The sequence below is a fragment of the Oncorhynchus gorbuscha genome, linkage group LG17, assembly GCF_021184085.1.
Source record: "Oncorhynchus gorbuscha isolate QuinsamMale2020 ecotype Even-year linkage group LG17, OgorEven_v1.0, whole genome shotgun sequence".
In the NCBI taxonomy this organism is placed as follows: Eukaryota; Metazoa; Chordata; class Actinopteri; order Salmoniformes; family Salmonidae; genus Oncorhynchus; species Oncorhynchus gorbuscha.
The window spans coordinates 8,676,733-8,702,003 of record NC_060189.1 but is presented as its reverse complement, the minus strand read 5'-3'; the positions used below and the strand labels follow the sequence as shown (position 1 = coordinate 8,702,003).

Below are 25,271 nucleotides of genomic sequence, written 5' to 3'. Positions count from 1 at the left end.
CCTGTTGGGGTATTTGGAAAAGCCTTGGGGCCAGGACCAGACAGGACATGGACTTGGGCTTCTCGGTCCCTCGAAGCTCACTCGAGGAGTTTCAGGACTGCCATGCATAGTTCTTCTCTCCCTTTCCCTCCCTCGTTCTCTGTCCCAAGGGCTCTCCCTCCCTCTCTCCAGGGTGCCATTAAACTCTAGATCATCCTGTCTCCTAACAATGTCGATGTCTGTCTCCAGATAGGTTCTCCCTACGGACGCCAGCTCCGAGTGGAAACAGCTTTCCACCTGGCCCACTTTCCTCAGGCCTTCTCCAGGGTCCAGCACCTTACAGCTGGGAATGCTGTACTTGCTCCACTGGTGCTCCAATTGGAAACAGTCCACCTTCGGTTCTTGTAGTTCCTGAATGGGCTGTAGAGAGGAAGACATTGGGCTGTACCAGGAGGCTGCAGCTGCAGCTAGTGTTCTCTGTCGGATTGGGTTGGAGGACTCCCATGGACTCCCTGGAACCAGTACCCTGTTTGTGACCTCATCTAGGAACTGGGAGAACTTGAGACGCTCCTCCAGTTTCTGCTCCTGCTGTGCTGAGAAGGTTACAATCTTGCTTTGGCCCTGGTTGTTGGATGACGACAGGCTTTGGGTTGAATCCCACTTTACTTTCAACACTTGCGCCGCCTCCTCCTGGCTTTCGGCTCTATCCATTCCGCTATCACCCTCGCAGTTCCCCAAGGTCTGGTAGACATTTTCTGTAGACTTGTCACTGGCGGTGGCCTCATTGGCCCTGCCACCAGGACCAGGGGAGCTGGCACGGGCACGGAACACCTCGTCGCTGTGCTGCTTTATGGAGGTGCGTAGCAGGCAAGTGGCACCGGAACTCCAGCTGTTGGTATCCCAGCTGTCATCCTCGCTGGAGCTTCCGCTGCACACGCTGGAGCTAGATGTGCTCTGAAGACTGGGGCTAGAGCTGCGCAAGCTGGGACTGGAGCTGCGCAAGCTGGGGCTAGGGCTGGGGCTGGAGCTACGCGGGCCCAGGCTGGAGCTACGCGGGCCCGGGCTGGAGCGATCCAGACTCGCCAAAGAGCGCCTCAACCCAGAGATGGATCCCTTCAAGCTGGGTAAGGAGCCTTGGAGGCTGGGTAGAGAGCCCTTGGGGCTGGGGCCATATGAGTAAAGACTGGGTAGAGAGCCCTTGGGACTTTGGCTGGAATTGGAGATGGATTTGTGGAGGCTGGGGGAGGAGATGCTGGAGGGGCAGCGTGGAGGTGGATCCTCCTCTTGGTCAGTATGCCTTCCGGAGAAGATGGGACAGGAGGCGATGGAAGAGCAGGAACTGCACTCCTGCCGGGTGAGGGAGGTTGTCCGGGCCGTCTGGGGCCGGGGATGATTTTTCCGCTGCGGGGCACCGGTGGTCCAGTTGGCCATTGTCCCGCGACCCGTCTTCGCCGATCCATTCGTTGATCCTTTTGCCGTTCCGTTCTGCATTTGGTGCTTGGAGCTTGGAGCTGCACCATCAGAAATTGCTCGCACAGGCAACTGAACCATGGCGAGCTGGGTGGGACAGATTTCAAATGGGGTTTTCCGTCCCACAGCGTCTATATCACTGATCGTCCTAGATGTGTCGGCTTCCCATCATGCTCTCTGCCTATAACTGACAACTGAGTTTCAACCCCCCTGCTGGTTAGCACCCATAGTCATACGGATGTGGGGACCTACTTTCATTATAGACCCATTGACATTCTAGACATAATCTAAAGGCATGAGAGCACTCAACAACTCTGTGAACAGTATTTGTGATTAACATGTACAGCTGCGTATATTGGTTTAACAGCAGAACCCAGCATGCTTTCCAGGTCACTTGCTTGTTGGGGCAGAGACATTGATCACAGATACCACGTGACATCTAGGATGTGGTCATGAAAACAAAGTTACAGTGCCATAATCAATGATTATGGGGGGGGGGGCTGTATTTGTGTGGCACATACAGTGGGGTCTGTAATTATTAGCACCCTTGATGAATTTGATGAATGTTTGCTCATCTTTATCAAGGATTCCAATCATTCTGGACCCCATTGTAGTAAGTGCTATTTGATGTTGGACTATTCAATGGACACAGCTTAGCCAACTTTAGTTTTTCAAAGAACCTAAGTGCTTGAAATTCAACTGGCACAGTTCCCACACAGTGTTTTGTGTTATATTCCATGTGTTGTTGTAACTAACCACCCGAGGGTACTCATGCAACTTTTACAATGGAGATGCAATGAGTTTGAGACTTTCAAAATAGTATTTTAAGAAAAACAGCTCATTGTACGGCACGTCACTATAATTGAAAAATGCTCCCAGTAGTAATTCATTATTTTATTTCATACTACCTATATCCCATTGATGGATCACCACATCAAAACAAGGATATAAACGAGGAAGAATACGGTCTGTTTTCCACTCTTTTTTTCTCTTTTTTGAAATGTTCTTTCTATTTATCCTTAGTTTCCCTCATTTGTCTTTCACTTTAATAAGTGCCATGCAAAGTAGTACAGAGGTATGGCTCTAGAGAGACATGGGTTGACTGGTAAAGACATGGGATGGTGAGTAATTGATACTGCACCAGACATTTTATATTTCAACAAGCTGAACTGATAAGTGAGAAACACACATTTAAAGGCCAGGTGTCTAGACAAGGTCACATCTGCTGGGGTGGGTCGTTTCATCCTAGCTGTAAGCAACAGCTGCTCTCCTGGACGACACCTTCAGAAAGACAAGCTATATTTAAATCACGGGCATTGCATGCACGTCATGGAGGATTTTGGAGAATTCATACATGCACAACTTTTATCTTCTAATTTGAAAATGATCTTTTAGGGGGTGGATCATCTTTAATATTGCAGATTCTTGGCTTCTATAAATGTCATTTTCTGCATCATTTCCAATCCCCCCCATATATTTTGGGGTAAATAACCTGTATTTAGAGTTGAAGTCAGAAGTTTACATACACCTGAGCCAAATACATTTAAACTCAGTTTTTCACAATTCCTGACATTTAATCCTAGTAAACATTCCCTGTCTTAGGTCAGTTAGGATCACCACTTATTTTAAGAATGTGAAATGTCACATTCCCAGTGGGTCAGAAGTTTACATACACTCAATTAGAATTTTGTAGCATTGCCTTTAAATTGTTTATCTTGGGTCAAATGTTTCGGGTAGCCTTCCACAACTTCCCACAATAAGTTGGGTACATTTTGGCCCATTCCTCCTGACAGAGCTGGTGTAACTCAATCAGGTTTGCAGCCCTCCTTGCTCACACATGCTTTTTCAGTTCTGCCCACACATGTTCTATAGGGTTGAGGTCAGGGCTTTGAGATGACCACTCCAATACCTTGACTTTGTTGTCCTTAAGCCATTTTCCCACAACTTTGGAAGTATGCTTGGGGTCATTGTCCATTTGGAAGACCCATTTGCAACCAAGCTGATGTCTTGAGATGCTGCTTCAATATATCCATGTAATTTTCCTCCTCATGATGCCATCTATTTTGTGAAGTGCACCAGTCCCTCCTGCAGCAAAGCACTCCCACAACATGATGCTGCCACCCCCATGCTTCATGGTTGGGATGGTGTTCTTCGGCTTGCAAGCCTCCCCCTTTTTCCTCCAAACATAACGATGGTCATTATGGCCAAACAGTTATATTTTTGTTTCATCAGACCAGAGGACATTTCTCCAAAAAGTACAGTCTTTGTCCCCATGTGCAGTTGCAAACAGTAGCCTGGCAAACCGATCCTTTGCTTTTGTTCTAGGATTGATTTGCACTTTTCACACCAAAGTACGTTCATCTCTAGGCAACAGAACGCGTCTCCTTCCTGAGCGGTATGACGGGTGTGTGGTCCCATGGTGTGTAAACTTGCGTACTATTACTTGTACAGATGAATGTGGTACCTTCAGGCGTTTGGAAATTCCTCCCAAGGATGAACCAGGTCTTGGCTGATTTCTTTTGATTTTCCCATGATGTCAAGTAAAGGGGCACTGAGTTTGAAGGTAGTCCATGAAATACATCCACAGGTACACCTCCAATTGACTCAAATGCTGTCTATTATCCTATCAGAAGCTTCTAAAGCCATGACAACATTTTCTGGAATTTTCCAAGCTGTAAAGGCACTGTCAATTTAGTGTCTGTAAACTTCTGACCCACTGGAATTGTGATACAGTGAATTAGAAGTGAAATAATCTGTCTGTAAACAATTGTTGGAAAAATGACTTGTATCATGCACAAAGTAGATGTCCTAACCGACTTGCCAAAACTATAGTTTGCTAATGACAAGACATTTGTGGAATTTTTGAAAAATTAGTTTTATTGACTCCAACCTAAGTGTGTAAACTTCTGACTTGAACTGTATATACACTACCATTCAAAAGTTTGGGTTCATTTTGAAATGTCCTTGTTTTTAAAGAAAAGCTAAATTGTTGTCCATTAAAATAACATTAAATCGATCAGAAATACAGTGAAGACATTGTTAATGTTGTAAATGACTATTGTTGCTGAAAACGACTGATTTTTAATGGAATATCTACATAGGCGTACAGAGGCCCATTATCAGCAACCATCACTCCTGTTTTCCAATGGCACGTTGTGTTAGCTAATCCAAGTTTATAATTTTAAAAGGCTAATTGATCATTAGAAAACCCTTTTGCAATAATGTTAGCACAGCTGAACACTGTTGTGCTAATTAAAGAGGCAATACAACTTTAGACTAGTTGAGAATCTGGAGCCTCAGCATTTGTGGGTTCGATTACAGGCTGAATGGTGTATATACAGGCCCAAAAGTGTATATATTTTGTAAATATTTTCCCTGTTATTTTATCCCACCCTTCAGCTCCTCTCAACCCATCCCATCTGTCTCTGAATATCCAGTTTTTCTATTTGCCATATCTTTTTCATCCGTACTCACAGCATTGATCATAATTAGCAACTCCAATTCAGGTTCTTCCGTCACTAAAACCTCTACACAGCAACAGTCTAGTATCATTAGAACTTTCTATTTCACAACATGGTAAGAGCACATGGACAAACTCAGTCTCTCAATTTAGGCAGGCTTTGTGGGCAGTGTGCAGTATGCTTTGTGGATAGTGTGTGGTATGCTTGGTATGGTCAGTGTGTGGTATGCTTGGTATGGTCAGTTTGTGGTATGCTTGGTATGGGCAGTGTGTGGTATGCTTGGTATGGACAGTGTGCAGTATGCTTGGTATGGTCAGTGTGTGGTATGCTTGGTATGGACAGTGTGCAGTATGCTTGGTATGGTCAGTGTATGGTATGCTTGGTATGGGCAGTGTGCAGTATGGTTGGTATGGGCAGTGTGCAGTATACTTGGTATGGACAGTGTGCAGTATGCTTGGTATGGGCAGTGTGTGGTATGCTTGGTATGGACAGTGTGTGGTATGCTTTGTATGAACAGTGTGTGGTATGCTTTATGGACAGTGTGTGGTAGGCTTTGTATGAACAGTGTGTGGTATGCTCTGTGGACAGTGGGGGGTGTGCTTCGTGGACAGTGTGTGGTATGCTTTGTTGACAATGTGTAGTATGCTTGGTATGAACAGTGTGTGGTATGCTTTGTATGGACAGTGTGTGGTATGCTTTGTATGAACAGTGTGTGGTATGCTTTGTGGACAGTGTGGGGTGTGCTTCGTGGACAGTGTGTGGTATGCATCGTGGACAGTGTGTGGTATGCTTCATGGACAGTGTGTGGTATGCTTCATGGACAGTGTGTGGTATGCTTGGTATGGACAGTGTGTGGTGTGCTTTGTATGGACAGTGTGTGGTATGCTTTGTATGGACAGTGTGTGGTATGCTTGGTTTGGACAGTATGTGGTATGCCTGGTATGGACAGTGTGGGGTATGCTTCATGGACAGTGTGTGGTATGCTTTGTGGACAGTGTGTGGTATGCTTCATGGACAGTGTGGGGTATGCTTTGTGGACAGTGTGTGGTATGCTTTGTAGACAGTGTGTGGTAAGCTTCGTGGACAGTGTGTGATATGCTTGATAACTGCTACCAAAGTGCACACCTTAGTATTTTTCCTGTTACTCCATTTGGAAACCTCACCAATGATCAAATACTGAATCACAGAATGATGTGAGTTACTATTGACAGAGTAATGCAGTGGGACTATGATGTAATACAGTGGGACTATGATGTAATACAGTGAGACTATGATGTAATACAGTGAGACTATGATGTAATACAGTGGGATTATGATGTAATACAGTGGGACTATGATGTAATACAGTGGGACTATGATGTAATACAGTGGGACTATGATGTAATACAGTGGGACTATGATGTAATGCAGTGAGAATATGATGTAATACAGTGGGATTATGATGTAATACAGTGGGACTATGATGTAATACAGTGGGACTATGATGTAATGCAGTGAGACTATGATGTAATACAGTGGGATTATGATGTAATACAGTGGGACTATGATGTAATGCAGTGAGACTATGATGTAATACAGTGGGACTATGATGTAATACAGTGGGACTATGATGTAATACAGTGGGACTATGATGTAATGAAGTGGGACTATGATGTAATACAGTGGGACTATGATGTAATACAGTGGGACTATGATGTAACGCAGTGGGACTATGTGTAAAGACCGACGTCGGACAGGAGAAGCAGGTACGGGGAGTCAGACATTTATTAGGGAACAGACAAGGAAGCAAGACAGGAACAGCGTCGGAACATGGGTAACACAGACATATGACAATAAATGCAGCAGCGCGGAACAGAGCTGGGGAACTGACAAATATAGGGGAGGTAATAAACAGGTGATTGAGTCCAGGTGAGTCCAATATCGCTGATGCGCGTGATTATGGAAGGCAGGTGTGCGTAATGCAGGGCAACCTGTCAGGGGTGAAGAGAGGGTGCAGGCATGACACCATGATGTAATGCAGTGCTTCTATCTGCATTGCTTACTGTTTGGGGTTTTAGGCTGGGTTTCTGTACAGCACTTTGTGACATCGGCTGATGTAAAAAAGGGCTTTATAAATAATGATGTAACACAGTGGGACTATTATGTAATGCAGTGGGACTATGATGAAATGCAGTGGGACTATGATGTCACACAGTGGGACTATGATGAAATGTAGTGGGACTATGATATAACACAGTGGGACTATGATGTCACGCAGTGGGACTATGATGTAATGCAGTGGGACTATGATGAAATGCAGTGGGACTATGATGTAACACAGTGGGACTATGATGAAATGCAGTGGGACTATGATGTCACGCAGTGGGACTATGATGTAACGCAGTGGGACTATGATGAAATGCAGTGGGACTATGATGAAATGCAGTGGGACTATGATGTAACACAGTGGGACTATGATGAAATGCAGTGGGACTATGATGAAATGCAGTGGGACTATGATTAATCTACAGCTGTTCTTTATCTTTGTTTTGAAAAACATTGAAAAGTAATTACCATAGTGCTCAAAGGTGATGTACTTTTTTTTAATAGCTTTTGGGAGATTTTTTGTTGTTGTATATTGTACCATCTTTGCTGTGTTGTTCCTATGTTAATAACAGGCTTGCTTACTCTTCTTACTAATTACAAAGAACCATTGCAAGGAATGCATCGGCAGCCGATGTGAACAAAACCTTTAAACAGGTCAACATTCACAAAGCCGCTGGACCAGACGGATTACCAGGACGTGAGCGCGCTGACCAACTGCCAAGTGTCTTCACTGACATTTTCAATCTCTCCCTGTCTGTAATACCTACATGTTTCAAGCAGACCACCATAGTCCCTATGCTCAAGGAAGCGAAGGTAACCTGCCTAAATGACTACCGCCCCGTGGCAGTCACGTCGGTAGACATGAAGTTCTTTGAAAGGCTGGTCATGGCTCACATCAACAGCATCCAAACCAGACACCCTTGACTCACTCCAATTTGCATAGCGCCCCAACAGATCCACAGATGACGAAATCTCTATTGCACTCCTCACTGCCCTTTCTCACCTGGACAAAAGGAACACCTATGTGAGAATGCTGTTTATTGACTACAGCGCATCGTTTAATACCATAGTGCCCACGAAGCTCATCACTAAGCTAAGGACACTGGAACACCTCCCTCTGCAACCGGATCCTGGACTTCCTGACAGGCCGCCCCCAGGTGGTAAGAGTAGGCAACAACACGTCTGCCATGCTGGTCCTTAACATTGGAGTCCCTCAGGGGTGTGTATTTAGTCCCCTCCTGTATTCCCTGTTCACCCACGACTGCGTGGCCAAACACGACTCCAACACAATAATTTAGTTTGCTGATGACACAACAGTGGTAGACCTGATCACCGACAACGATGAGACGGCCTATAGGGAGGAGATCAGAGAAATTACAATGTGGTGCCAGGACAACAACCTCTATCCCTCAATGTGAGCAAGAGAAATGAGCTGATTTTGGACTACAGGAAAAGGCGGGCCGAACAGGCCTCCATTAACATTGACGGGGCTGTAGTAGAACAGGTTTCAAGTTTCTTGGTGTCAACATCAACAACGAACTATCATGGTCCAAACATATCAAGACAGTCGTGAAGAGGGTACGACAAAACATTTTCCCCCTCAGGAGACTGAAAATATTTGGCATGGGTCCCCAGACCCTCAAAAGGTTCTACAGCTGCACCACCTGGTATGGCAACTGCTAGGCATCTGACCGTAAGGCCCTGCGAATGGCCGAGTACTTTACTGGAGCCAAGCTTCCTGCCATCCAGGAGCTATATAATAGGCAGTGTAATTGGAAGGCCCTAAAAATTGTCAGAGACTCAAGTCACCCAAGTTATAAAATGTTTTCTCTGCTACTGCATGGCAAGCGGTACCGGAGTGCCAAGTCTAGGACCAAAAGGCTCCTCAACAGCTCCTTACCCCCAAGCCATAAGACTGCTGAACAATTAATAAACTCGCCACTGGACAATTTACATTGACCCCCCCCTCCCTCCCTTTTGTACACTGCTGCTACTCGTTGTTTATTATCTATGCATAGTCACTTTACCCCCCACCTACATGTACAGATTACCTCAACTAACCTGTACTACTGTTTATTATCTATGCATAGTCACTTCACCCCCACCTACATGTACAAATTACCTCAACTAACCTGTATCCCCGCACACTGACTCGGTACCGGTGCCCCCTGTATATAGCCTCGTTATTGTTATTCTTATTGTGTTACTTTTTAGTAGAACTTTTTATTTTAGTCTACTTGGTAAATATTTTCTTAACTCTTCTTGAACTGCAGTGCTGGTTAAGGGCTTGTAAGTAAGCATTTCACGGTAAAGTCTGCACTTGTTGTATTCGGCACACGTGACAAAGTCAGTGCTGCCAATGTAACGGATGTGAAACGGCTAGCTTAGTTAGCGGTGTGCGCTAAATAGCGTTTCAAACGGTTACGTCACTTGATCTGAGACCTTGAAGTAGTAGTTCCCCTTGCTCTGCAAGGGCCGCGGCTTTTGTGGAGCGATGGGTAATGATGCTTCGTGGGTGACTGTTGTTGATGTGTGCAGAAGGTCCCTGGTTCGCGCCCGGGTATGGGCGAGGGGACGGATGTAAAATTATACTGTTACACCAATGGCACATGCCTGTTGGAAAGGGAAACAAACTTGTCAGTTTTACACACCCTAATTTTTTTTTTACAGACCAGTGAAGTGTATTTTTGTTGAATCTGTATAAACCTGATCCACATCTACAGCGATGACCTGGTAAAACGGTATTGGGTAAAGACTTTTTCAACACCGTGAACTATCTGACCTAAAAATGTTTTGTTCTATTCCTCCGAGGTAGCTTTTTAAGGATTTCTATTGGTATGGGAGCCTGTTGTGAGGAAACAAATGGCAACTATAAACTACCACAGAGCAAATGCATTAATATTCCCAAGCATCACTGCTTCACTCAATAATACGCAGGCAGATAAACAATACATTGGCCACCAACTGCTACACGGGCAAAGAACAAATCCATTACAACAGCCAAGATGCATATCCCTCGATGTATAATTTGAGCCGTCGCCATTAAACAAAGCGTTGTTTTCTTTTTGTTTCCCCCCCCATGCCATCAATGAGTGTTCAAACAAGTGGACTGTTCTCAATTCCCTCGTGTCAACAACATTGACGTCGCCATGGCAACAAGATCCGTCGAGCTGAAGATGAGTCTATACCCCGAGAAGGGCATAGCTAGACTACTAAAAGCCTCTTTCTTATAGGAAATATAACCCCTCATTTCACCAGGATATAGAATTTGTACTTGGGTGAAAGGCCGGACCATACTTTTTTCCTCCTTTAATCTAATTTCCATTGGAAATAAAAGGAGCAGAACGTCAGAGAAAATCGAATTAAAAAGATCGGCATAACGGGCAGCAGAGATCTTAGTACTGCCGTAAGAGAGGATGACAGACTATGGTTTCATTGATGAGGGGGGTAGGGGGGGGTATAGTCTGGTATAGGCTGTCACGTTTGAATTAGTGTTGCTGTAATGTGTAATTGTAAATGTGTAGTGTTTTTATTGAGACTGATCATGTTGATTTATTGTTACCATGGCACCCTTGTTAATGAGAGCCTGGTCTTAATTGGTTTGCTCTGGTTACACAATAAAAATAATAATAAGAATAATAACAATAGAAATAATAATAGGCCGGAGCAGGGTCATTAAAACCATTAAACCCTTCCATTGATGGCCTCTCTAGACCCCTTGCTCATGATGCTCTGACTGTGGCTTGTCAGTTTCTGATTAATTTTCTGCTCTCTGTCAGTCTTTCTGGTTTATCTGCCTATTACAGAGTATATTTCTAATTTAAAGTTAAAGACGCTATACATAACCTTTGCCTCTGGTTGTGCTTTTGAGCCAAGGGACAAATATATTGCCCGGAAATTACCTCATGGGTGGTACAAAACTAAGGATTTGTATGGTTTCATGAGATAAGCCATTTAGTAATATTATATCATCCACCATACAGCCAACATCCAAGACAGCATTTGATGTAAACAATAAGCAACTAAACGTCCATATTGTATCTTTAGAGGCCCCCATCTCTACAATTCTATTTTTGGATCATGGGAAGAAAAACTGAGCTATGTTCATACTGAGAAACACTACTGGTGTACAGACAGATAACAGTCAAAGTATGTTTCATAGTCGAGAAAATAACTACAGTGATGTAGTCAAATTAGAGTTGTTTATATATGCAACAGTGTCCCCTAGTGGTTAAATACAGTCATGTGTTCAACGTCATCAGTGTCCGTCTTCCACTTTCACACTGGCTTCTTCACCCTTATCTTCACCAATTCACTGCTTGTACTGTGGATGTCTGGGTAAAAACAGTTATGACCCTGAAAAATGTTGGCAGATCAGCCCCAGCACCTTATTGTTTTTGTTCTGCGGACGGAACGGAGGTGAGGTGCGTCGAGCAGTGTGGGGGAAAAAGGTGCTGTACTGTAGGTTAGATATGTACATAATGATCGATGTGGCTTGTGGCGTCTTGACAACACAATTTTGTGCAAGATTACACATTTATATACAGTGCTGTGAAAAATAATTTGTCCAATTTGTGATTTTCTGTATTTAAAAAAAAAAAATCTAATACTGAATGTTATCAGATCTTCAATCAAAACCAAAAATTATATAAAGGGAACCTGAGTTTACAAATAACCACAAAAAAATATATACTTATTTAATTTATTTAATTAAAAAAGTTACGCAACACCGAATTTCCCTGTGTGAAAAAGTAATTACCCCCTTACAATCAATAACTGGTTGTGACACCTTTAGCTGCAGTGACTCCAACCAAATGCTTCCTGTAGATGTTGATCAGTTTCTCACATCACTGAAGAGGAATTTTGGCCCACTCTTGCATGCGGAGCTGCTTTAACTCAGCAACATTTTCTTGGGTGTTCAAGCATGAACCGCTCATTTCAAGTCTTCACACATCATCTCAATTGGGATTAGGTCTGGACTTTGACTAGGCCATTCCACATCTTCAAATGTGTTGCTTTTGAACCATTTTCATATACTGTAGACTTGGTTGTGCGTTTTGAATCATTGTCTTGCTGCATGACCCAGCTGCACATCAGCTTCAGCTCACAGATGGATGGCCTGACATTGTCCTGTAGGATTCTCTGATACCAAGCAGAATTCATGCTTCCTTCTAAAGTCGTCCATGTCCTGAGGCAGCAACGCATCCACAAACCATGACACTACCACCACCATGCTTGACCATTGGTATGAGGTTCTTACTGTAGAATGCAGTGTTTGGTTTTCGCCAAATGTAATGGGACCAAAAATGGCCAAAAATGTACCTGGATCATCATCAAGACTCTTGGAAGAATGTCCTAAAGACAGATGAGTAAAAAGTGTAACTTTTTGGACGATATGGGTCCCATTATGCCTGGCGAAATCCAAACACTGCAATCCACAGTAAGAACCTCATACCACCGGTTAAGCATGGTGGTGGTAGTGTGATGGAGCGAACAGTTCATGCTTGAAAACCCAAAACAAATTAAATAAGTATGTAATTGTTGTTATTTGTTCACTCGGGCTCCCTTTATCTAATATTAGATTTTGGTTGAAGATCTGATAACATTCAGTATCAGAAATATGCAAATGTAGAGAAAATTAGAAAGGTCGCAAATACTTTTTCACAGCACTGTGACTGTTCATAATGTCAGTACCATTTCAATGGTCGCACAGGTGCAAGCGAGTGAAACGACAGCGGTGCTTGTGTGTGAAAGGGGCTCTGCATTTCAGTTGAAGTCAGAAGTTTACATACACCTTAGCCAAATACTTTTAATCTCAGTTTTTCACAATTCCTGACATTTAATCCTAGTACAAATCCCCTGTTTTAGATCAGTTAGGATCACCACTTTATTTTAAGAATGTGAAATGTCAGAATAATAGTACAGAGAATGATTTACTTCAGCTTGTATTTCTTTCATCACATTCCCAGTGGGTCAGAAGTTTACATAAACCCAATTATTATTTGGTAGCATTGCCTTTAAATTGTTCAACTTGGGTCAAACGTTTCGGGTAGGCTTCCACAAGCTTCCCACAATAAGTTGGGTGAATTTTGGCCCATTCCTCCTGACAGAGCTGGTGTAACTGATTCAGGTTTGTAGGCCTCCATGCTCACACACGCTTTTTCAGTTCTGCCCACACATTTCCTATAGGATTGAGGTCAGGGCTTTGAGATGGCCATTCCAATACCTTGACTTTGTTGTCCTTAAGCCATTTTGCCAAAACTTTGGAAGTATGCTTGGGGTTATTGTCCATTTGGAAGATCCATTTGCAACCAAGCTTTAACTTCCTGACTGATGTCTTGAGATGTTGCTTCAATATATTCACATATTTGTCCTTCCTCATGAAACCATCTATTTTGTGAAGTGCACCAGTCCCTCCTGCAGCAAAGCACCCCCACAACATGATGCTGCATGATTCGGCTTGTAAGCCTCCCCATTTTTCCTCCAAACATAACGATGGTCATTAGGGCCAAACAGTTATATTTTTGTTTCATCAGACCAGTGGACATTTCTCCAAAAGGTACGATCTTTATCCCCATGTGCAGTTGCAAACCGTAGTCTGTCTTTTTTATGGCGGTTCTGGAGCAGTGGCTTCTTCCTTGCTGAGCGGACTTTCAGGTTATGTCGATATAGGACTCGTTTTACTGTGGATATAGATACTTTTGTACCTGTTTCCTCCAGCATCTTCACAAGGTCCTTTGCTGTTGTTCTGGATTGATTTGCACTTTTCTCGCCAAAGTACGTTCATCTCTAGGAGACAGAACACGTCACCTTCCTGAGCGGTTTGACGGCTGCGTGGTCCCATGGTGTTTATATTTGCGTACTATTATTTGTACAGATGAACATGGTACCTTCAGGCGTTTGGAAATTGCTGCCAAGGATGAACCATACTTGAGGAGGTCTCCAATTTTTTTCTGAGGTATTGGCTAATTTCTTTTGATTTTCCCATGATGTCAAGCAAAGAGGCACTGGGTTTGAAGGTAGGCCTTGAAATACGTCCACAGGTACACCTCCGATTGACTCAAATTATGTCAATTAGTCTATAAGAAGCTTCTAAAGCCATGACATACTTTTCTGGAATTTTACAAGCTGTTTAAAGGCACAGTCAACTTAGTGAATGTAAACTTCTGACCCCCTAGAATTGTGATACAGTGAATTAGAAGTGAAATAATCTGTCTGTGAAAAATTGTTGGAAAAATGACTTGTGTCATGTACAAAGTAGATGTCCTAACTGACTTGTGTCATGTACAAAGTAGATGTCCTAACTGACTTGCCAAAACTATAGTTTGTTGACAAGAAATGTGTGGAGTGGTTGAAAAATGAGTTTTAACGACTCCAACCCAAGTTTATGTAAACTTCCGACTTCAGCCGTAACATTAGCTCCCAAATAAGCTTTTGCTTACCACAGTGTACAATGCCAAAGACACGGTCATTCAGGGATGCACCTGCTGACACTTGGCAGGTCGCATTGACTGTTCCAGGATGTCGCTGTCTCCCTCTGTCCTCTCCCTCCGTAATGGGTCTTCCTCATGCAGAGGGATTCTAGAGGTTGTGACAGAAGTGACACGCGCGCTGACATCATGCATCTATGAATAAATGGATGGAATGCATAATGTGACTGCTGCTTGTGAGTGGCAGTAGTAATATCTGAGGGGTTTTCAGAGGAATGTGTGGTAATCATGAGATGGAGATATATTGTTTATAGAGGACATGTGTGGTAATCATGAGATGGAGATATATTGTTTATAGAGGACATGTGTGATAATTATATATGCCATTTAGCAGATGCTTTTATCCACAGCGACTTACAGTCATGTGTGCATACATTCTACGTATTGGTGGTCCCGGGAATCGAACCCACTACCCTGGCGTTACAAGCGCCATGCTCTAACAACTGAGCTACAGAAGGATCCAAGATGAGTGGGTGATCTGAATCGAGTGTGAAGGGTGACTGATTGACTGTCACCTTGGACATATTTAAGGTGGCTATGAAGACAGAGAACCCACTGGACTGGGCACAGACGTCAGTTCAACATCTAGTTTTGGTTTACATTTGGTTGAGTTGTCAACTAACGTGAATTCAATGTGAAATCCACCAAACATGGCACCCTGTCATTGGATTTAGGTTAAAAGTTGGGTGAAAAAAATACGAAAATTCCCTTACGTTGATAACTTTTTGCAAATCCAATCAGTTTCCACATTGATTCAAAGTCCTCACATTTAATTTGGGCGGTTGAGGTGACGTGGAAACAACGTTGATTCAACCAGATTTACCCAGTGGGAACTATCTATTTACATTAAAAGTGTATTTGTCATATGTATAGGATACAGCGGGTGTAAATGGTACAATGAAATGCTTCCTCGCAATAACAATACCAACAAAATGTTCCAAACGGCAATAAGCAGGTAAAAAACAAAACAACACAATACAATACTATGTCAGGATTGCAAAGATTATACTACAGTGCATTCAGAAAGTATTCAGACCCCTTTCTTTTCCCACATTTTGTTACGTTACAGCCTTATTCTGAAATGTATTAAATAAATAAAAATCCTCATCAATCTACACACAATACCCCATAATGACAAAGTGAAAACATTTTCATTTTATTGTCAGGATTGCAAAGACTATGCAGAATTGTATATATACTGTATACAAAAACAAATGTCCGTGGTTCTTTCAGGAAGTATACTATTACGAAGTTATACCATTTCAAGAATACATAGAGTAATCGCGTCACCCAGAACCAATCAGTTAATTGATTTCAATTTGAATTAAATATTTTTATTCCCTTCCATGAAAAGTATAGGTTAGTGCCATCTGAAATAAAAACACATTGTTAATTCGCAATTGTACATATCAATACACTCACTGTCCACCCTTTCTCAACCAAAAAGGATAAAAGTATCACAATTATCAAATATTTCACGCAACAATCGTTTTCATTTATATAAATACAAGTGGGTCACTTATCATTACTTCCTTCAATAGACACTAACAGTTTGTCATTACAATAATTTAATCAATTATTTGTCATGCATATCAACCAGGGTCAATTCCATTTCAATTTCATTCAATTCATGAAGTCCACTGAAATTCCAATTATCTTCAATGCTTTTCAATTAGGACCATTTTTAATTGAAATTGGAATTTGGTTTACTTTCTGAATTGACTGGAATTGAAATTAAATTGACCCCAACCCTGATACCAACTGGTATCAATGATGAGTTCCTTGTACTTTCTCTACAATTATTCCCACAATAACTATGATCAAGAATGTGCTAGAATATGCCCAAAAAGCTGTTAATATGACAGCGAACACTATTTTTAAAATGGTCAAGAATACCTCCTCCTTCGTTAAGCCAGTGCCTCTTGAGAGGTCTCTCTCTATTCTATTCCAGTTGATGTGACCAGACAGGTCCTTAGGTTCTCTGACAACAAGAGTGTTAGGTTGCACAGTGAACTTTGGCCATTTGTACGGTGATGATGCCTTGAATATATTTACATAAGAAACTCCTTTGTTCGGTAAACCACTGAAGCACGGCTCTGGGTTGGTCAGCAAAGATAGCATCTATATCTTTTTGGTGTAGGCTTCAGACAGGCAGTTCAATTATTCTCCATGTTGAGACAGCAATTTTTCTTATCCACGTCTTGGACTGTCTGGCTCTCTCTCAGCCTCAGCAGTCTGATCAGGTCTTCAACCTGATAGTGGATCTGGGCTTTGATATTGGTGGCGACGGTGATTTCATTCTGTTGGCTGTGGCGAATCTGATTAACTTCAGCAATCTTTTTGTCCAGGATATCCAAGTTTGAGACCTACTTGTAAATGTAAATGTACTTCTTCTTGAAATCCTCCTCTAACTCATTCAGTGGTTTGAAGGAATGGGCTCTGTGATCTCTCCCCTTGGTGCTACATGACACACAGATGAGTTTAAGAAGCTCATCATGTTCAGGGCACATGTGCCCTGCTATGATCTCTGATCTCCCTTCTCTGTCTCAGCTCCTGTGTCAAGTCTCTCTGGATTGTGATGACCTGAAGGTCCTCTGTGATCTGTCTCCTGCACACTGGACAGAACTGGTGGGCAGCATTTAGGCTCTCTGCCAGGCAGTATCTACAGAAGCTGGGCTGGCAGCTCAGAGATACAGGCCCAGTGATGGAACAGAAGAGACGGTCTGATAAAGGGGATGCTGTAGTCATGTTTTAAGTCTGATCTGACAATGAAATGTGTCTCCTCTTTAGACAAATACATCTACGTGACACTGGAAACGTCCTGCGATGAACAAAGGTTAGAGACGTGTGTTCAAAGTGCCTGAAACTACTACTAAACCTTCAGCAGTATTACATTGATTTTATTGTACCAGGTAAACTAAATAAGTTAATATTTAATGTACTGTATGTATTTGACACAGGTCAGAATGGTATGTCACAAAGCTAGTTAGATAGCTAACTTTCGTAGATTATTTTAAGAATAAATGCTTCAAATGGACACCTTATGTTCAAGGGTAGGTTCATTCATCTTGCAACCCTACATGAGAGGCTAATTCCAGGAGAATATTTCCACAGCGCATGTTGAGCATTCTGTTATCCTTGTGACAGTGAGACATGTCCGGTGGCTATACGTCAACATCCAATTTGATTCCTTAGTACAGCGCATACCCAATGTTGTGAAAATATCCCATGGGGTATTTGGAGCCTTGCCAATATAGGACATCCTACAAGGGACAGTGTTCCATATTAAGAGTTTCCCACATCCCAGAGTATCCGATAGTTTGGTCATACTGGAATCAACCTGGATAATGCAGTCACTGTTGCCATGGTGACGGCCGCCTGCATATGTATGAGAATTTGGCACGCAACCACGAAGGCCCCAATTATTTTACACTGTGCAAGGACACTCTGACACCCCATATACAAATGATTTGAATGGAAGTAATGATTTCAGAGTTAATTGTGAATAAAGTATTAGCAGTTATGATTGACAAAAGTTAATCACTTTTGAGCTCGACATGCAAAACATTTGTGCATGAAAAATGTGTCTCGCAATGGCAAATGCAACTATATGAACTCTTTTACGAATAAGATGGGATCAGCCCAGAGCTGATTTTTTGATAACTTTTAAACATGAATGCATCTTATAAGCGACACATGAAAATGTGCTGATTCATTATTTGTTAGTAAATGTGTGTTGTATTTAATATGAACACTGTTTTTTGTGGGTGTAGCAAGTTTATGTGGCTCTATCCTTGGAGTATTATCGCTAGATGTTAAGTCACCCACGTAGCGTTTAGGCATTGTTGCCAAACAATTTGTCTGGGGTTACTTCAGCTCAATCAAGTGAATATAATTAAATCTAACTACCTCTATAAGAGAGGGAAAATGAACGCCACTGAAAAGGACCTTCAAAAGCCAGCATGACAAACACACACCACAGTCTAATGAATCAGGTGTATTTTGACTATGAATGACTGGCTCTTTGTGAAAGATCAAACACAAATGATAATATATGCCTTATGAAATGGGTAACTAGACTCTGTGATGTTGTAATAGATGGCCATGCTCAGCTCAGTTCACCAACCGTGGCAGTGATCAGCTCAGTTCACCAACTGTGGCAGTGATCAGTTCAGTTCACCAACCGTGGCAGTGATCAGTTCAGTTCACCAACCGTGGCAGTGATCAGTTCAATTCACCAACCGTGGCAGTGATCAGTTCAGTTCACCAACCGTGGCAGTGATCAGTTCAATTCACCAACCGTGGCAGTGATCAGTTCAATTCACCGACCGTGGCAGTGATCAGTTCAATTCACCAACCGTGGCAGTGATCAGTTCAGTTCACCAACCGTGGCAGTGATCAGTTCAGTTCACCAACCGTGGCAGTGATCAGTTCAGTTCACCAACCGTGGCAGTGATCAGTTCAATTCACCAACCGTGGCAGTGATCAGCTCAATTCACCAACCAGTTTGCCTCATCATAGGCTGGATTATAGAATGGTTAAATGCTATTCGGTATCCTTGGGACGTCCCTACCCTAACACTTACCTTAACCCATACCCTATAACCCTAACCTTTACCTTATCCATTCAACATTTCAACTTCAATGGGGCAGGGACGTCAACATGAAATCAACAACATGAAATCTTGTAAAAATCTGTTCACCCCCCCCAGAAGAATATGACACCTTTAAAAATACTAATAATAATCTCAGAAATTAGCACATGATTTGGTCATTTTCACGTTTTCATCATTTCATAAAATGTTTGTGAATGATGTATAGTAATGCATTTGTCAGAATTCTATTGCAACATAGAGTGGGAAAGCAGTCGTGCGTTTGGACAATTAATAGACACTGCAGTAAATAAAACCGGTGAGCCATAGCCAATCACAGCTACAGTAGGCCTATATGCAAATAGCCATAGCCAATCACAGCTACAGTAGGCTTATATGCAAATAGCCATAGCCAATCACAGCTACAGTAGGCCTATATGCAAATAGCCATTTTTCACACCGTCCTGCCATCATTCACTTTGAACTGGACTGTGTGTTTACAGGCAGTTGGGCCTGTCATTATTCATTTTTAACTGGACTGTGTGTTTACAGGCAGTTGGGCCTGTCATTATTCACTTTGAACTGGACTGTGTGTTTACAGGCAGTTGGGCCTATCATTATTCACTTTGAACTGGACTGTGTGTTTACAGGCAGTTGGGCCTGTCATTATTCATTATTAGAACGCATTAGCCAAAAACCACAAAATACACTTGAATGGATTTCTGCAAATATGTAAATACCACGAGAGTCCTCTTACATTTGGGACCTTTACAGTCCTATTGATCAAACAACCATGAAAAGGTATCTTCTCTCTCCATCAGTTGCCTATGCACATCAACAACAAAAAGATCAACAGCTAATGCTAGCCAGAGCATTAGTTCTTATAGATGAGCTAAAATCTAACGAGGGAACATTAGATAAACCCTATAAAACATGTTCAGCCAGTTGGCCGTCAAATGGTACTGATAAATGATGGGAATTGTAGCCTGCTCATCCTTCTGTAGCTTGCCTGCCAATGAATGCTTGTCACAACCCACTTTTTGACACTGAATGGGAACTTATTATTAATTTCTTATTTTCTGATGTATCAAATACTTATGTCATGCAATAAAATGCAAATTAATTACTTAAAAATCATACAATGTGATTTTCTGGATTTTTGTTTTAGATCCTGTCTCTAACAGTTCAAGTGTACCTATGGTAAAAATTACAGACCTCTACATGCTTTGTAAGTAGGAAAACCTGCAAAATACACAGTGTTTCAAATACTTGTTCTCCCCACTGTACATAGGATGCTGTATATAGTATTTCAACATATTAAAACAAAAGAAGAGATAAATAACATTTTTCCAGCCTTTGCTTGCTATGCTTGCAGATGTGCATAATATGCTGCAACCCTAATCAAAAATAATTTACTAACTACAAATAATGAAAACGTAGCTATAGGTTGTTGTAACATTTACATTTAAAACATGTTTCAAAAACATGTGCACTGCATGAACCACTGGTACGGTTGAATGCAGCATTTTGCTGTATGGTGCACTCAAAATGTATTGTATTTGAGTAGCCAGCCGAGGCTACAGCTCAAATGATGCTGTAATGGGCCTACATGTTTGTTCTCTGCATGGTTTTGTTTTATGGTTATTCATTGCCAAGCTTTAAAAACCGAAACCAGTCTGCAACATTTAGTAGCCTAGCTAGGACTGTAAGAGTGTGCCTGTACACTTTACCTTTGTCGTGCACTGTAAACCGGACCAAGAAAGCAGCACAATTGAAGTTGAATTCCCCTATACATCAGGCTGTAATTTCATAAAGTAGATGACTCAACTGTTGACTCGTTTATACTTGCTTGTGTGTCCTACTCGGCCTGCAGGTCCTGTGTTTGACACATGTGCGCTAACCTATTAGCCACTTTGATTTCTGATCGTTTCCCTTGTTAGTTTGATAGTATTGACATTCCAAGCCTTAGTTACAGTTGTCCATTTTTGTTCAAAATATTGAGTCATTGAAACTGAAACAGTGCATCCCAAATGGGTTAGGGTTAGGAATGCCTGTTTGTGTCATATCTGCAAAGTAGTTAAAGCTCTGTCAGTTCCACTTTAAAACACATAAAATATCTTTGAAATCTTCTGAGCTGAAACCTGGGATAAGGGATATGTAGTCAAGTTTCACTGTGAGGTGTGTGTGTGTGTGTGTGTGTGTGTGTGTGTGTGTGTGTGTGTGTGTGTGTGTGTGTGTGTGTGTGTGTGTGTGTGTGTGTGTGTGTGTGTGTGTGTGTGTGTGTGTGTGTGTGTGTGTGTGTGTGTGTGTGTGTGTGCGTGTGCGTGTGCGTGTGCGTGTGCGTGTGCGTGTGTGTGTGTGTGTGTGCGTGCGTGCGCGCGTGTGCGTGTGTGTGCATGCGTGCATGCGTGTGTGTGTGTGTGTGTGTGTGTGTGTGTGTGTGTGCGTGCGTGCGTGCATGTGTGTGTGTGTCAGGCAACTCCTCTTGTGACGTTCAGCTCTACTGATGTTGATCAGATGAATTCCACTGACAAGTGAAACAAATTTCGACAAAATAGGGTTTATCCCATAGAGATGCAATATCCATCAGTGTCTGGGTCAATTCCATTTCAATTCCAGTCAATTTGGGAAGTACACTGAAATTCCAATTTTGATTCCCTTCAATGCTTTACTGTAGCATTTGTAATTGGATTTGGAATTTAGTTTACTTTCTGAACTGACTGGAATTTAAATGGAATTGACCCCAACCATGATATCCATCCATTTAAAATGTATGCTGAATTCTAATGTTTTGTTTCAATCTGAGTCTATGACGAGAGGGGGGTTGTGTATTATTTTGATATGAGTTTTTTTGGTGATTTCATGTGAAACTGCTGCTCATCAATAGATACATTTTTTAGAAAATCAAAACTAATTTATTCAAGCTTTATTTGTCAAACAACCACACTGTGTTTGATTAAATCCGTCAAACACTGATTGGAAATGTGATGATTAATCGGTGGCAATTTTAGCATGTAAATCTTGATAGGGCAAAAAAATATTTGCGGGGGGGGGTGCATGCCAGCAAAGCCACTACATAGCACTAAACAATATGTTAATTGATTAATTGCACTATAACGGTGACAAACGGTGCCCACATAAAGCTGTCCCAACAGCAGAGTCCTAACAGCAGTCCAGACACCTTACCACTGCTACACCTGGCTATCAGCTGAGCCTTGTCTGGCAGAGAAATAGTTCATTCAGCCTCATTTTTTGCTTTAAAAAAAACATAGCTGATAGCTGACTTGCTTAAACAAATGTGGTTTCTACTGACAATTGAGATGTACAAACTATGGCATAAGGGGCAATCCATAATTTTGATTAAAACATTAATGAGCGAGCTAGAACGGACGTAGTCAAAATAACTATTTGTTCAGCACTTTTGAAATGTACAGCAACAGAATTCAGAACATGGGCTGTTCTTACAGTGTTCTCCCTGTAAACTGAGTCAGAATCGTAGGATAAATGAAGGGGGCATATAAGCAGAAATTAAGAGGGGGAAATTAAGAGGGGAAAATAGACCAAATGATTACACAACATACACTTAGTATTACTTTCTTAGCTACATTATACGTATCTCCCTGGAATATTACATAATTTATGCAGCAGCATACAATACATTTTTGTACTCACCATGTTGTAGTCACATGAACAGGAAGGTTTGCGGTAGACCTTCGTGGGTAAATTTTGCCATAAAACTTGATCATCAAAGCCTGGCATTCTCTGGGTTTATGGTGCTTTCAAGACAACTGGAACATCTGTAAAAAGTAAGGTTGAATCATGAGTCAGTGATCTTCAGGTCGTAGCTCCAGAAAGAGGCCCGAGTTCCCAACGTACAATTCAGAGTTGGATGACTGTTCAAAATGTATTTTCGCAGTCGGAGCTCGTTTTTTTCCAGAGTTCTCAGTTGTCTTGAACTCACTGATGTCAGATTTCCCAGTTCCAAGTTAAGTTGTTTTGAGCGTGGCAGAAATCATGCTGGATTGACAGTATGGTCAATGCTGAAAGTTTATCATTTTGAGCTTGGAAAGAGACCCTTAAACCCAGACTTGGGGCCAGACAGTCACTCCACTGAATAGCAGGCTAGTGATTTCTTTGCAACGCTTACAGTTAGCTACTGATTCCTTCCAAACCACTCAGTGTTGAATTTGCAATTTCCAGCTTGTTGTGTAATGTTTATGTCCAATGGTCGATGAGCACCGATAGGTTTTATCCATAATTTATCTTCATTATTTCTCTTCATATGACAATGATTAAAAATGATTTGCCAGTAGACTGTCGACTTGATTCATGACGACAACTGCTAGCTAAGATTTTGAAAGTATGATGTTGACATGATCATTCCAATCAAAGCTACTGTAGATATAACGTGAGTTGATGTCATTGTATCTGTGGCCAATGACCTTGGGCCTTCTTGGATGGGCACTTCTAATGTAACTCTATGGCAGCACCCAAGGGGTTTGAATTTTAGAGCTCTACCCTTAGATTTGGCAGTGATGTAGTGTCCCCATGAGTGACAGAACACTGAGCCAATCACGGCACAACTAGAGAACATTACCAACCCCAATGCTCCATATTTTCCACTGGCTGTCCCACCACCACAGAAAGCACTGAGCTAGGCCTAAACATCTGCATTTTGGGGCGGCCTTACTCAAGAAAGCAAAAAAGAGAAAAAAAATCACAAACTGATATGGGACACGTGTCAATGCCAAAATAACATGCAGAACAGGCAACAAAAAAATACAAAAAGTTGATTTATTTTTGAATGTTTTCTTTTTAGCTAAACATGTTGGGCTCAAAACAGGTTCTGTCCCACTTGCCCTGAACGATGGGTCACCACTGCGATTCATTTAATTAATGGAAATGTGCAATGTTTCCATCCCCAGTGGGTGGGTTATTATCTCTTTGAATTCTGGCCATTTAGGGTGGAAAATTATTGTTGGTGTATTTAAAACATATAATCAGAATGATATATATACAGTATATTGCTTAGAATGTGTTGTTTCTGTGATATTACTGATGTTTTGGGAGAGATTACTTTTTGATAATCCAATCATTTCAAATCAAACCCTTTGCTGAATATTGTAATTGCATGCGCTGGACAAAATTGAGGCATGACGCAGTCCACTGCTATGAATAATTAATTTGGAAATTAAGCTGTGGTAAAGAGGAAACACTAATCAAGCATTTCATTTTCCTTTGGCTCATTGTGTAATAATAAAAAATGTTTTTCTTCTTACAGCTGACTCGTATATACATTCATTTGTATACCTTCACCAATTGCCTCAGACAATGCATGATGAACAATGTCTAAATGTAATGGTGTGTGGCATTTTATTTTTGGCTTTGTGTTTGTTCTCTGACACTGTATAATACAGCACTCCTGTAGTCGTGGATACCTTTCATGTTACACACCTGTGCTGTGCTGTGCTGGGTTGCTGAATGTCTTGCCACGGAGGAGTGAGAATATGACAAAAGCACAGTAGTCTGTCATGAAGTCAACCTCCAAACCTCTCAAGTCAGCAGGTGAATAATAGAGCCTAGAGAAAATGGGTTAGCACAAAAGAAGAAAACAAGAAGAACGTTCAGGTTTCAAACTCCTTCTACTACTTCTGTGTAACAAAAAAACAACAACACCCCTGCTACTTCTTCTGAGTAACAAAGTTCAGGAAATTAGGAAAGTTCCAACAATACCAATGATTTCATTTTGAAAATGTATTTGTCAATCTCAATATACTGTCATTTGAACTAGGGCCTGGTGGAGGATAAAGGCTGTCTGCACGGTAACCATTATCTTGACAAGCCTTCATTGTTCTCATATCGGGGAGTTTGATAGACAGTTCGTGCAATTAGGATGGCCAACAGAGACGGTATTAGACTGACAATTCCCCAGCACACAGTAAACGGCTTACTTACTGAAATCATAGTTGTATTACTTGTCAATCACGTTTTCTAACAGTGCAAATGAAGAAAACACATCTCTGATAGAGATCATTTCACTATGTTTCTATAATACAGTATTTTCCTTGGCTTATAGCCATTCTACAGCCTTTTAAATCCTGTATCTATCTCCAGTGTTATCTTGTCAGAAGTTGTAGGGGCACATGCATTACAAGATTAATTGGTGTTTTTGATTCAATTCTTAAAACATCGATT

At 41.7% G+C, this 25,271-nt stretch overlaps 1 protein-coding gene across 1 annotated transcript in view; it reads right to left on the bottom strand.

Annotated features, from left to right (window-relative positions):
- Positions 1 to 1,530, bottom strand: part of LOC124002292 (brain-enriched guanylate kinase-associated protein-like) — an 81,432-nt gene extending 79,902 nt beyond the window's left edge. Inside the window, exon 1 of the mRNA XM_046309675.1 lies at positions 185 to 1,530. Coding sequence (XP_046165631.1) covers positions 185 to 1,530 — 1,346 coding nt within the window. The remainder of the gene's footprint in view (positions 1 to 184) is intronic.
- Between the last annotated feature and the right edge of the window lie 23,741 nt (positions 1,531 to 25,271).